Here is a 12614-nt window from a genome sequence, read left to right as displayed (position 1 = left end):
TGTCAGATTGTGTCAAATCAGTGTGTGTGTGTGTGTATGTCAGTGTATCTGAGAGTGTGTGTTAGTCTTTAACAGGAAGAGAGGAAGAGGTGTGGCATTGACAGGAAGGGGTGGGGCAAATGTAAATTAGGGGGTACCCGAGTTCCATCATGCCTAGGGCAGCACATATCCAAAATACAAAACTGGTTGGATGTGTAAGTCACAGCCAGGGCAGGTGTGACTAGGTCTGCATAAACAGAAGCAAACATGATTTAACTTGTAAATGGCAGAGATTGAGCACTGAGACTGCAGAAGCATGAAACAAACATCAAAACTGGTTCATAAAGTTAAAGTTGTTTTGGTGTTTAGAGTATCCCTTTAACCCCTTAAGGACACATGACATGTGTGACATGTCATGATTCCCTTTTATTCCAGAAGTTTGGTCCTTAAGGGGTTAATGTACATATTTGTGTACTGAGATACATTTAAGGTGCAAGGATGTGCAATGCATGTAACGTGTGTGTGCGCACATAATTACATTACCGTAAAGGAACACTGTAGGCATCTGATCAGCTTTGCTACATTTTAAAGCTAATTGTATAAAAAAATTTAAATTAACCCCTTAAGGACACATGACACGTGTGACATGTCATGATTCCCTTTTATTCACGAAGTTTGGACCTTAAGGGGTTAAATGCATCTAGAATAGTTACCCAAATCCTTCCAAGTGGAAGTGAAAAAATGTGACCACAAATGTGATCTTCTATCACAATCTCCCAGTCTGAATTCCTCATCGTAAATGACTATGCCCCACCACATTTGCATTATTTAAAAATAACTTAATGAATAATTCTCTTGTGAGTTAATGGAAGCTGATGTTTACTTCCTAATATCTTTTTAAATGTTATTCTCTGAATGTTTCTATGAATGCCGATAATTGGTCAAGAGTGCACTCTGCACGTGCTTCCAAAATAATATTTGTAGTGGTTATCCATTCGCACAGGGCCGCCATCAGGGGGTGACAACCATGATGGTTGTCACGGGCCCGGCGGCCCTGGGGGGCCCGGCGGCCCTGGGGGGCCCGGCCGCCCGGGCCCCACATGGAGCAGCAAAACTGCCGTAGGTGCATCTGCACCAGGGCCCATGAGGTGGCCCAAGCATTTAGGGCCACCCGATGGGCCCTATATCTTCAGGGGCCTGGTCAGCGCTGCGACCGGGTAATTGCGCGACCGGGCCCCTTTAAAAAAATAAATAAATAAATTGCGGCAGCACCGCAAGGGCTGCTGGGAGGAAGTGACGTCCGGTCACTTCCTCACAGCTTACTGCGCGCGGGAGGAGAGCGGAGGGAGAGCAAAGGAGAGGAGAGAGGAGAGGCATCCGCTCACTCCCATCATCCCCAGCCACCCTCCTGCAACTTAAAGGTAAGAGGAGGGTGGCTGATAAATGAGGTGTGTGTATGTCTGTGTGTATGTCAGTGTGTATGTCTGTATGTCAGTGTGTGTGTCTGTATGTCAGTGTGTGTGTGTATGTCTGTCTGTGTGTATGTCTGTATGTCAGTGTGTGTGTGTGTGTATGTCTGTCTGTGTGTATGTCTGTGTGTGTGTGTGTGTGTGTGTGTCTGTGTGTATGTCTGTGTGTCTGTGTATGTATGTCAGTGTGTATGTCTGTATGTTAGTGTGTATGTCTGTATGTCTGTGTGTGTGTGTGTATGTCAGTGTGTATGTCTGTGTGTGTGTGTGTGTATGTCAGTGTGTGTGTATGTCTGTCTGTCTGTGTGTGTCTGTCTGTGTGAATGTCTGTCTGTGTGTATGTCTGTCTGTGTGTGTATGTCAGTGTGTGTATGTATCTGTGTATGTATATATCTGTGTGTGTGTATGTATGTGTATGTATGCCGTTAGGTATTTATGTGTATGTCTGTATGTCAGTTTGTATGTATGTCTGTTTGTCTGTGTGTATGTATGTGTGTGTGTCAGTATGTGAGTATGTATGTACGTCAGTGTGTGTGTGTGTGTATCTGTGTCTATATGTGTGTGTGTGTATCTTTCTGTGTCTGTGTCCTTTTGTGTCTGTGTGTGTGTATTCCTGTGGGTGGGATTTGGAGGCGGGGCTTGGAGGCGGGCACACGGGGGCCCAGACCTTGAGCTGTGTTAGGGGCCCCACAATTTCTGATGGCAGCCCTGCATTCGCATATCCGCTAAATGTCCATATGTTTGCAGCAAAGACCATTGATGGATGGAGAGACACGCTAGTCCAGTGGTTACCAACTCAGTCATCAAGGCTTAACAGCTGTCCAGGATTTTGGTGTTGCCCAATTTTGTTTCACTGGGGATATATTGATATTGTTGGTAAAACACAGAATGTGACGGCAGATAAGAACCATTCGGCCCATCTAGTCTGCCCAATAGAATGGTGTGTCTTAAGTACTGGGTAAGGAACCAGTGAGTTAGTTCTGGAGAGGTGGATCAGATCTCTTGTAAAAGTTGCAAGAGAAGGATGTTCAGTTGAGCATTTTTTTGTTTGTTTTTTCTTCTATTAGTAATTTGCATTTTAATGTAAATTATGCATTATAACTATTAAGAGTATCAGCTCCCACCAACAATGCCCCTTTTAACATTATGGGTACTTTAGCAGTGCTACCTAAAAGGTGGTACTTGAGGTACACATTTCTATGATGGTCACCCTATGGCTGCTTTAATACTATAGCTTTACAAATCTAATAGTGAATACAGTTAATCTCTTACAGTAACTCAAGCACCGAATGGCCCAAATTTGCTCGTGTAATAATCCTAAAAAAACATTTGTAATAGACATGTGTAATAGTTTGCTTTAAACAGTACATCCGAATCAGATTCTTTCTAATCCACATCCAGATAAATTAATTGTCTAGGATTTATCTGTTGAGTCTTGAATCAGGAATTAATCCACGGATTAATTGTGGACAATCGATTTGCTTGGCTGTTGGCTAAAAGGCATTTGATGCGGACAAGATATAATGTGCAAGGGCGTTTTTTTCTTCTCTTTTTTTTTTCTTTTCTCTTAATTCATTTTTCAGTTTAAATGTACAAATACAGTAATCAAAATATTACAAGTTCGGTATATATCCTCTTTAACCAATATTAAGATACATAAAGGAATTTGCACACGGTGACTTTGGAAGGACCAAGCCAAATATAGGTTCCATAATGAAAACCACCGCTGATATCCTTGAGCTAGATGTAGAGGTAGGTCATATTTTATATTGTCTAAAATAATATCAACTTATATCAACTATTGCTTTTAGTCGATATAAATAATACACACGTAATCAATAAACCCGAAGGCACTTTTATATTAAATGTATCCTTATATCACGGCTACTGTTCTATAACCATGTAATTACAGAACACATTGGACGTCTTTAACACATTTACATGTTAGTGTCCCTTTAAAGATAATAAATAAATATGTGGCATGAAGCCAGTTATGAGATTGTGTAAAAAAAATAATGTTTTAAAACCTTACGTATCCCATATTTGTTACACAATCCGCTCCACTTTTTGTATAATATAACTCTTTAGAAACCTTATACAGTTATAGTGGATTCCAGATATTACTTTGTACCAGTTTTCTCAATTGATATAATACTAACGTCCCTTGTTTTTTCATTGTTATTTCCTTTTACTTCTATTATATTATATTATGAATCCTCTTCCTCTTAATCCATAATGGTCCTTTAACCCCTTAAGGACCAAACTTCTGGAATAAAAGGGAATCATGACATGTCACACATGTCATGTGTCCTTAAGGGGTTAAATCGTATTCACTCATTTTCCTGATTATTAATTCTGCTTTCTGTGTTCTGTTTTTTTTCCTCTTGCAAAGTCTGTTGATGTCGACTGGCCTCCAGCTTTGGATGATTGATCTTCAAAGTTTACAGAGATATTTACCCAAAACTCACCTGTGACAAACTAGATTTAATACCCACCTGGGCCCGTTTGTTAATATAACAAGATTACATCAATCTTGTTCATCTTCTGTTGGAAAACATTGCTAACCACTGAATATGCAGACACAAAAGATTTATTGGTTTACTGTGAAACAAAATATCACGGATTACCAGATACGAGACATTTTGTGTTTTCTAACAATGTGTATATGCTAGAAACCAGGATATCTATATATTTTTTTTATTTACAATCTGTGGTTGGGTTTTATTCACCATATTATGTTTCATTTCATATGTAACATGAATAAACAAAATTTGGACATTTCTGCTTTGGTTCTCTGTAGTGCTTAGCTTTTTAACCCGCATGCAACTTGTAAAATGAGATGCATACATCTGACTCATGTTCTAAACATTGATTCTGTCTTTGTGAAGTTAAGCCAACTAATTAAGAACATGTATATGATTCCTATTGGTGCAGAACCACATTTCAGAATTGGCAGAAAAAGAAAGCCATGTGAGTCATTGATACCATATGTTACTTATGCTGAATCCAGACACCCACATCTAACATGTGAATAATTATGTAATATTCTACCCACACACACACACGTATGCAGATACACACACACTGACACAGGTATGTGCACACATTTAGATACACACACAAACACAGGCACACTTACACACTGACACAAATATGCACACACAGGTACACAGACATACACATATACATAACCATTAACATTGCTTTAGCCACCCTCATGTTTTCTTACCTTATGGTGCAGGAGCGTGGCTTTCTAGGTGTCTAGTTGAAGCTGGCTGGCCAAGACTGATGGGAGTCTAAGGTTTCCTCTTGTGTGTGTGTGTGTGTGTCTTCTCCCGCCCCCCAAACAGCTCCCCAAGGGCAGAAGAGTCCTCATGCAGACCAAATTTGTGAGCTTTGTTATGTCCTTATTACTCTAAAATGTACTACCTCGGCACAGTTACTGTTCATAAAAAAGTGGAGCACAGAGAGTTAGTTCCAACTATTTGAAATTCCTACCCAATGTGCTGTCACATGAAATGTTTATACTTATTTAACTTCTGTGTTGTTTGTAAAAGAAAAACACTGTCTTCACAACATGCTGGACACGGCTCAAACTTTCTTTGTTTTTATGGAAAGGGAATGCTATATTCTAAAAGTCTAACAGGGTTATTTACTAAAGTGAGAATTCAAAGTGAATTTCAAATTTAAGGTCAAAATAGCGGGACCGTAAAAATTCTCTAGGTCAGATATGCTTTCAGTTCTGCTAATTTGGCTTTTAATTTGAAATTCGCTTTGCGTTATCACTTCAGTTAATAACCATGTAAGAGACCATTTTTGACCACAATATTTGTTAAAGGAACACTTCAACTATCTGGGCAACATTCATGTATACTCTAGTTTAGAGAGACACTCGAACACTATAACCACTGCATTTTATTATGTTCTTTTGACCACTTTAGGTCTCTAAAGCTTGCAGAATGGTAGGTTAATTTTACATTTGGTATCTGCATGCACAGTAACACAAGGAATGCTTCCATGTAAGTTCTTGTTGCACTGCTGTGCTTGGTGTATGATATGCTCACAATCATGTTTTAGAGTTACGAATGAAATATGTTTTGGGTGTTTTTTGTTTTATCTTGCATTATTATACTGTTTCTTGTTCTACTGGAGGTATATTCCTTAAGCTTCTCCTTTTGGAGTTTTACTAGATCTACAGGTATACACGGCCGGACTGGCCCACCGGGATACCGGGAAATTTCCCGGTGGGCCGCGGCACCTGTGGTCGGCAGACAGCCCAAATAATCAAGCTCATATCATTTAAGTATTTTTAACTCAGACTGTGCTGGCCTGTGTCAGTCCGAGGGGAGTAAAGAGGGAGGAACTGGGGCTGGTGCGGCCACAATTAGGCTGCTGGTGGCCAGCGGGAGACCTGTCAGTCTCCTGTCAAAATTTACATTTTGTGTCAGTAAGCTTTTTCTGTAGGGAGCATGTGTGTGCCAGTGAGCTTTTCTGTAGGGAGCATGTGTATGTCAATGAGCTTTTCTGTAGGGAGCATGTGTGTGTCAGTAACCTTTTTTGTATGCAGCGTGTGTGTCAGTGATATTGTCTGTAGTGAGCATTTGTGTGTCATTTAATTTGTCTGTTGTGAGCTTGTGTGTGTCAGTGAGCTTGTCTGTAGGAAGCATGTGTGTGTCAGTGAGCTTTTCTGTAGTGAGCATGTGTGTGAGCTTGTCTGTAGTGAGCATGTGTGTGTCAGTGAGCGTGTGTGTATGTGTGTGACAGTGAGCTTGTTTGTAGTAAGCTTGTGCATGTCAGAATTTGTCTGTACTACATTTGTGTGTGTGTACCAATAAGTTTGTCTGTGTGTGTCACTGAGATTGTCTGTCAGTGAGCCTATTTGTGTGTATTTGTAAGCTTGTGTTTTTATGTAAATTAGCTTAAAAATATAAGTGAGGGGGCGGGGCCTGACCGCCATGCTGACCGGTCGCAGGCCAGAGAGGCTCCTGGCAATCTTGGTCCCCTGCGGCACAAAATTCACCAAGGAAGGTACTCTGGGTGACCAAGAGCCAACTCCAACTTAAGTGTCCGGGTAGAAGCCGGAGCTACCGTGGTCCCTGAGATCGGGAGTCTCGAAGCCACCTGTGGGTGAAAGGAGACTTCGGGGACTGCGGCCTACGAGGGTGGAGAGCGGGACGGACGGCCGCCGTCCTGCTTGTGAACCTGGCTCCCACGCGACAGCCTTGCGATGCGCCTTGCAGGCCTCGCTTCCCCCCCCATGGACCGGGGGGGTCATCCCGGTCCCCACCGGAGGGAGAGTCCGACCCACAAAGGCCTAACACCGAGCCTACCCGGAACTATGCACCTCGCGCCTGACCACCAAAATGGCGGCAATGCACCCAGCACGAGACATCACAGCCGCAGCTGCCTGCAGGCAGACACAGTCTATGGAACATCGCACCTGCCTAACAAGCACGCATACGAACCTGCCTTCATACCGCGTGGAGAGGGCGAAGACCGGAGCGGGAGAGCAGAGACGGCGAACGGTACCCACAGGGGTCTTAACGTCCCTAGATCCATGAGGTCGGGTTTGGAGCTACACTTACAGACCCTTATACATGGTCCCTCCTGCCTCATCACCCACCCGGGATGGCTGATCCTAGCCTCAGACAAGACACCACGAAATAGACTGTCACTGCAGTACAATGGACTGAAACAGGCGTGTGGACAGTTCAAACAACGGTGGTTTCACTTATTACAGCATGCTATACCGCAAACTCAAGCAGGTCTTTTCTTAAACTGTTAGCCTGATTACTAGTCTATGTCATGTACAAGCTACCCCCATGTCTTAGATTCATTAATTGTGGAAATAGTCAGTTTGACTCCTGTACTCATAGATAGCAGGCAGTATATGACACCATAATCGTTCCCTCCTCAAGCATGAAACACAACTATGACCTTAATATTTCTTGTCTAACCTGTTAATGCAATATAACTACAGTTTGATGTGCAACTAGTTCACTTAAACGCAATGTTATACCATTAAGCGACACCATTAGCTTGTTATCTTTAGATAATATCAAAAAGAGTGCATTGTCTATATACCCCACATTGTAACTATTGTATTGAAATCAGCATATGGACTGCCGTTGGGGTACCATGTGTATGCTTGTGACCACTATACGCACTACAAAAATAAAGAATTAAAAAAAAATATATATAAGTGAGATTGTTTGTCTATGAGGCTGTGTATTAATGAGCTTTACTGTGTCTGCATGTGAGTATGCTTACTGTATAATTAAATGTTTTACTCTAAAAGGACCAATATTTTATATGAGAAAAATAAATATATATATATTTATTTTTCTCATATAAAATATTGGTTCTTTCATGTGTATATATATTTACAAGTAATATGTAAGGCTACTTGCCACCCCAGATGATTGAGTAATAAATAAACACATTATATATTATTATAATAATAATAGTATATTATGTGTTTATATATTACTCAATCATCTGGGGTGGCAAGACATAGCCTTACATATTGCATGTGACAATACATGGCGCAATGACTTATGGGGCTGGCATAGATTTGTTTTTTCCCAGGGCTTCTTTGTATCCCCAGTCCGGCCCTGCAGGTATATGTGGGAGCTTATTGCATCTTCTCTTTAAAGGGACACTTCGGACTTCTAGAGCACTTTAACTTGCTGAAAATTTTTATGTGAAGAGTGTGTCGTTTTTTTATTTTCATTTTGCAATAGGTGCAGATACTTTTATCAATTAACCTGGCTACACCCCCTTGGCTTCCGGTGGAGAGCACCTGCTTTGCAAAGACTTCTTGTTTAGCTGCCTTGGGAAGTCTATGTTAGGACAGCCACAGAAAGTCTGGGCGGGGCTAGAAGGGGAGGGTTTGATAAGGCAGCAGACAAGAGAACTGCAGATATTGCAAGCTGTTTTTGTGTATACCACAACGACGAAATGCATGATTAAATTGCTGTATATACTAGAGTATAAGACGAGTTTTTCAGCAAATTTTTTGTGCTGAAAAACCCCAACTCGTCCTATACTCGAGTCAATTGTCTGTATTATGGCAACTTACATTGCCATAATACAGACAAGGACCGGGGGCTGGCAGAAAGCGTTTACTTACCTTTCCTGCAGCTCCTGTCAGCTCCCTTCTCTCACCTCCGGTCCGTGCAGCTCCCTCTGCAAGTCTCGCGAGAGCCGCGGGGTCAGACCCGTGGCAACGCTCCGTGCGGCTGCAAGACTTACAGTGGGAGCTGACCTGGGAGCTGCACGGACCGGAGGTGAGAGAAGGGAGCTGACAGGAGCTTCAGGAAAGGTAAGTAAACACTTCCTGCCAGCCCCCTCCTACACAGTGCACACCTGCAGCTGCTGCATTTCCCACCCAAGTCTTATACTCAAGTCAATAAGTTTTCCCAGTTTTTTGGGGTAAAATTAGGGGCCTTGGCTTATATTCGGGTCGGCTTATACTCTAGTATATAGGGTACTTAATACGTTCATGGGGCATATCTACTAAAATGTCATTTAAAAAATATATATTTTGTATTTCGCCAGTGGAATGTCCCTTTAAGACTCTGTATTATGCATCGTTTGTGAGTGCAATATTACATTATTGGTTTGATAACTCTCTTTAGTTCCTTTAGTACTGGCTGCACATTTTTATTCATTATCCATTTTAGCTAAGTGTATTTTTTTTGCAGTGTTGTTATGTGCTGTGAATTCACTATTTGTTTATACTTGTATATTAGCAGAATTATTTCTTGTATGCGTCATTTACACTATTGTGCTTGCCTAAATACATTCCATAGGATATGCAAAGTGCTTTGCTTATGACTAGAGTTGAGCGGACCCCTGGATGTTCAGGTTCGCCGGGTTCGGCCGAACTAAGGCAAAAAGTTTGAGTTCGGGACTCGAACTTGACCCCGAATCTGAACCCCATTGAAGTCAATGGGGACCCGAACTTATGGGCACTAAAATGGCTCTAAAAAAGTCCTGGAAAGGGCTGCAAAAAATTTATTGCCTAAGTACTAATATACTTACCCAGTGGAAGAAGAAGAATGTTACACTGTATACAATTTTAAATAAAAAGTATACAAACATAGCCAGGATTCAGCTGTAAGCATTTGCAACACTTACAACAATCAAGTAACACACATTAATATAAAATGTAAGTTACTTGGCCAGTCAGTGAAATGACAGGAATGAATAAGTAGATAACTCCCTAATTCCCACGCTATTAGAGAGCTATCTACTAAAAGGCTGAAAGACCTGAATTGGTAAAAAGTAAAGATTACTTAGTATTAGTAAATTATGCCCTTACTCGCTATACCGAGAGTAGGGCATGTTTATTAAACAGTGAGCAGCCTATGGCTGCTCACTGTTAAAAAAAAAAAAAAAGTTCCCACCTGAACAGCGGGTGGGGGCCCTAAAGTAAAATAAGAGGTGGAACTATTGTCCTCCCCCCAACCCCCACCCATGAGCGGTGGGTGGGGGCCCTAAATTCAAATAAGGGGGGGTACCTATTGTCCTCCCTCCCGGCCCCCACCCCTGAGCGGCAGGTGGGGGCCCTAAAGTAAAATAATGGGGGTGGGGGGAACCTATTGTCCTCCCCCCGGCCCCCACCCCTGAGCAGTGTGTGGGGGCCCTAAATACCAATAAGGGGGGGACCTAATGTCCTCCCCCTGGCCCCCACACGTGAGCGGTGGCTGGTGGCCCTAAATAAAAATTGGGGGACCTAATGTCCTCCCCCCTGGCCCCCACCCATGAGCGGTTGCTGGGGGCTCTAAATAAAAATTGGGGGGACCTAATGTCCTCCCCCCTGGCCCCCACCCCTGAGCGGTGGGTGGGGGCCCTAAATACCAATTAGGGGGGGAACCTAATGTCCTCCCCCCTGGCCCCCACACCTGAGCAGTGGGTGGGGGCCCTAAATACCAATTCGGGGGGACCTAATGCCCCCCCCCCTTGGCCCCTCCCCGTAAGCGGTGGGTGAGGGCCCTAAATAAAAATTGGGGGGGACCTAATGTCCTCCCCCTGGCCCCCACCCCTGAGCGGTGGGTGGGGGCCCTAAATACCAATTAGTGGGGGACCTATTGTCCTCCCCCCTGGCCCCCACCCATGAGCGGAGGGTGGGGGCCCTAAATTTGAATAAGGGGGGGACCTATTGTCCTCCCTCCCGTCCCCCACACCCGAGCGGCAGGTGGGGGCCCTAAAGTAAAATAATGGGGGTGGGGGGAACCTATTGTCCTCCCCCCTGGCCCCCACCCCTGAGCGGTGGGTGGGGGCCCTAAATACCAATAATGGGGGGACCTAATGTCCTCCCCTCTCGCCCTCACCCATGAGCAGTGGGTGAGGGCCTTAAATAGAAATTGGGGGGGGACCTAGTGTCCTCCCCCCTGGCCCCCACCCCTGAGCGGTGGGTGGGGGCCCTAAATACCAATTAGTGGGGGACCTATTGTCCTCCCTCCCGGCCTCCACCCCCGAGCGGTAAGTGGGGGCCCTGAATACCAATAAGGGGGGGACCTAATGTCCTCCCCTCTGGCACTCACCCATGAGCGGTGGGTGAGGGCCCTAAATAATAATTGGGGGGGGACCTAATGTCCTCCCCCTTGCCCCCACCCGTGAGCGGTGGCTGGGGGCCCTAAATAAAAATTGGGGGGGAACTAATGTCCTCCCCCCTGGCCCCCACCCCTGAGCGGTGGGTGGGGGCCCTAAATAACAATTAGGGGGGGAACCTAATGTCCTCCCCCCTGGCCCCCACACCTGAGCAGTGGGTGGGGGCCCTAAATACCAATTAGGGGGGAACCTAATGTCCTCCCCCCTGGCCCCCACACCTGAGCAGTGGGTGGGGGCCCTAAATACCAATTGGGGGGGGACCTAATGTCCTCCCCCCTGGCCCCCACCCGTAAGCGGTGGGTGGGGGCCCTAAATAAAAATTGAGGGGGACCTAATGTCTTCCCCCCTGGCCCCCACCCCTGAGCGGTGGGTGGGGGCCCTAAATACCAATTAGTAGGGGACCTATTGTCCTCCCCCCTGGCCCCCACCCCTGAGCGGCGGGTGAGGGCCCTAAATAAAAATGTAACCCCCCCAGGTGACTAGGGGTCCCCAAACCTCTCCCTAAAAATAATGAGGGGGGACCTTTAACTAAGTACCTTTAAAAATAAAATAAGGGCGTGGAGCCAGCTGCCTAAGCGAACGGACACGTCCTGCGGGAGCTCCAACTTCACAAACAGCCAAAATAGACAAAAAAACGTAGTTTTGACCCGAAAATCCTGACCAAAGACGGGCTACAGCTTGCAACCACGATGGGACGCAAGTCGAAAAAATATCGGGCAGACAAGCCCCTGCCAACCGCCGATATCGGCAATCTCCTTTGGAGGCCCCAATACTCCATGAGGCCTGACATGGCGCCTCTCACAGATGGGCCGTCGTGCTCATCCAGCGAAACTTCCCTCACCGACTTGAGAGACCTGGAGGCACCGGCACACAGTAAAAGGACTGACAAACGGTCCGATCGACTACCTGGGGCACCAGTGACGGAGATCACCCTAAAGGCCCTCCTGGACGAATTGCGACATAACATTGCCACGGACATCTCCACATTCCGGTATGAAATCAGAGGAGTCTCAGCCCACCTCCATAACACGGAGGTCACCACAGCAGGCCACGAAACAAGACTCGCAGCAATGGAGCGGGAACTCACCACCCTGAATGGCGAACAAGCTAAGATACAACACCGCATGGCCGCAGCAGAAGACCGGAGGCGGTGGAAAAATATAAAGATCCGCGGCCTACCTGATACAGTCACTACAGCGGAACTACCTCACTTAATCCGTAGGCTCCTGACCCAATTATTCTCAGCCAAACAAGCCAAAATAATGCAACTAGACGGCAGCTACAGACTCCCAGCGCCACCCGCAAGTGCTACAGGAGGGCATAGGGATGTCATAATCCGCTTCAGAAACGGCCCTGACAAACAGGCGTTCATGGCAGCCACTCAAAATAAATCGCCCTACACCAACTGACTTTCTTCCCGGACCTCTCAAGAGCGACCTTAGATTGGAGAAGGTCCCTGAAACCCCTTACGGCAATACTTACGAAATTCCAGGTGCCTTACAGATGGGGAACACCGAGGAGCCTCCTGATCACCCAAGAATCCGGGAA

The 12614-nt window shown here is 45.2% G+C and overlaps 1 protein-coding gene across 1 annotated transcript in view; it reads left to right on the top strand.

The window, feature by feature from the left end:
• PUS10 (pseudouridine synthase 10) overlaps positions 1–4226 on the top strand; it is an 89055-nt gene extending 84829 nt beyond the window's left edge. Inside the window, exons 17-18 of the mRNA XM_063441407.1 lie at positions 3101–3200; positions 3841–4226. Coding sequence (XP_063297477.1) covers positions 3101–3200; positions 3841–3879 — 139 coding nt within the window. The 3' untranslated portion in view covers positions 3880–4226. The remainder of the gene's footprint in view (positions 1–3100; positions 3201–3840) is intronic.
• The last annotated feature ends 8388 nt before the right edge of the window (positions 4227–12614 follow it).

This window comes from Pelobates fuscus, chromosome 2 (genome assembly GCF_036172605.1).
Source record: "Pelobates fuscus isolate aPelFus1 chromosome 2, aPelFus1.pri, whole genome shotgun sequence".
Lineage (NCBI taxonomy): Eukaryota > Metazoa > Chordata > Amphibia > Anura > Pelobatidae > Pelobates > Pelobates fuscus.
This window is presented reverse-complemented; position numbering and strand designations above follow the sequence as displayed.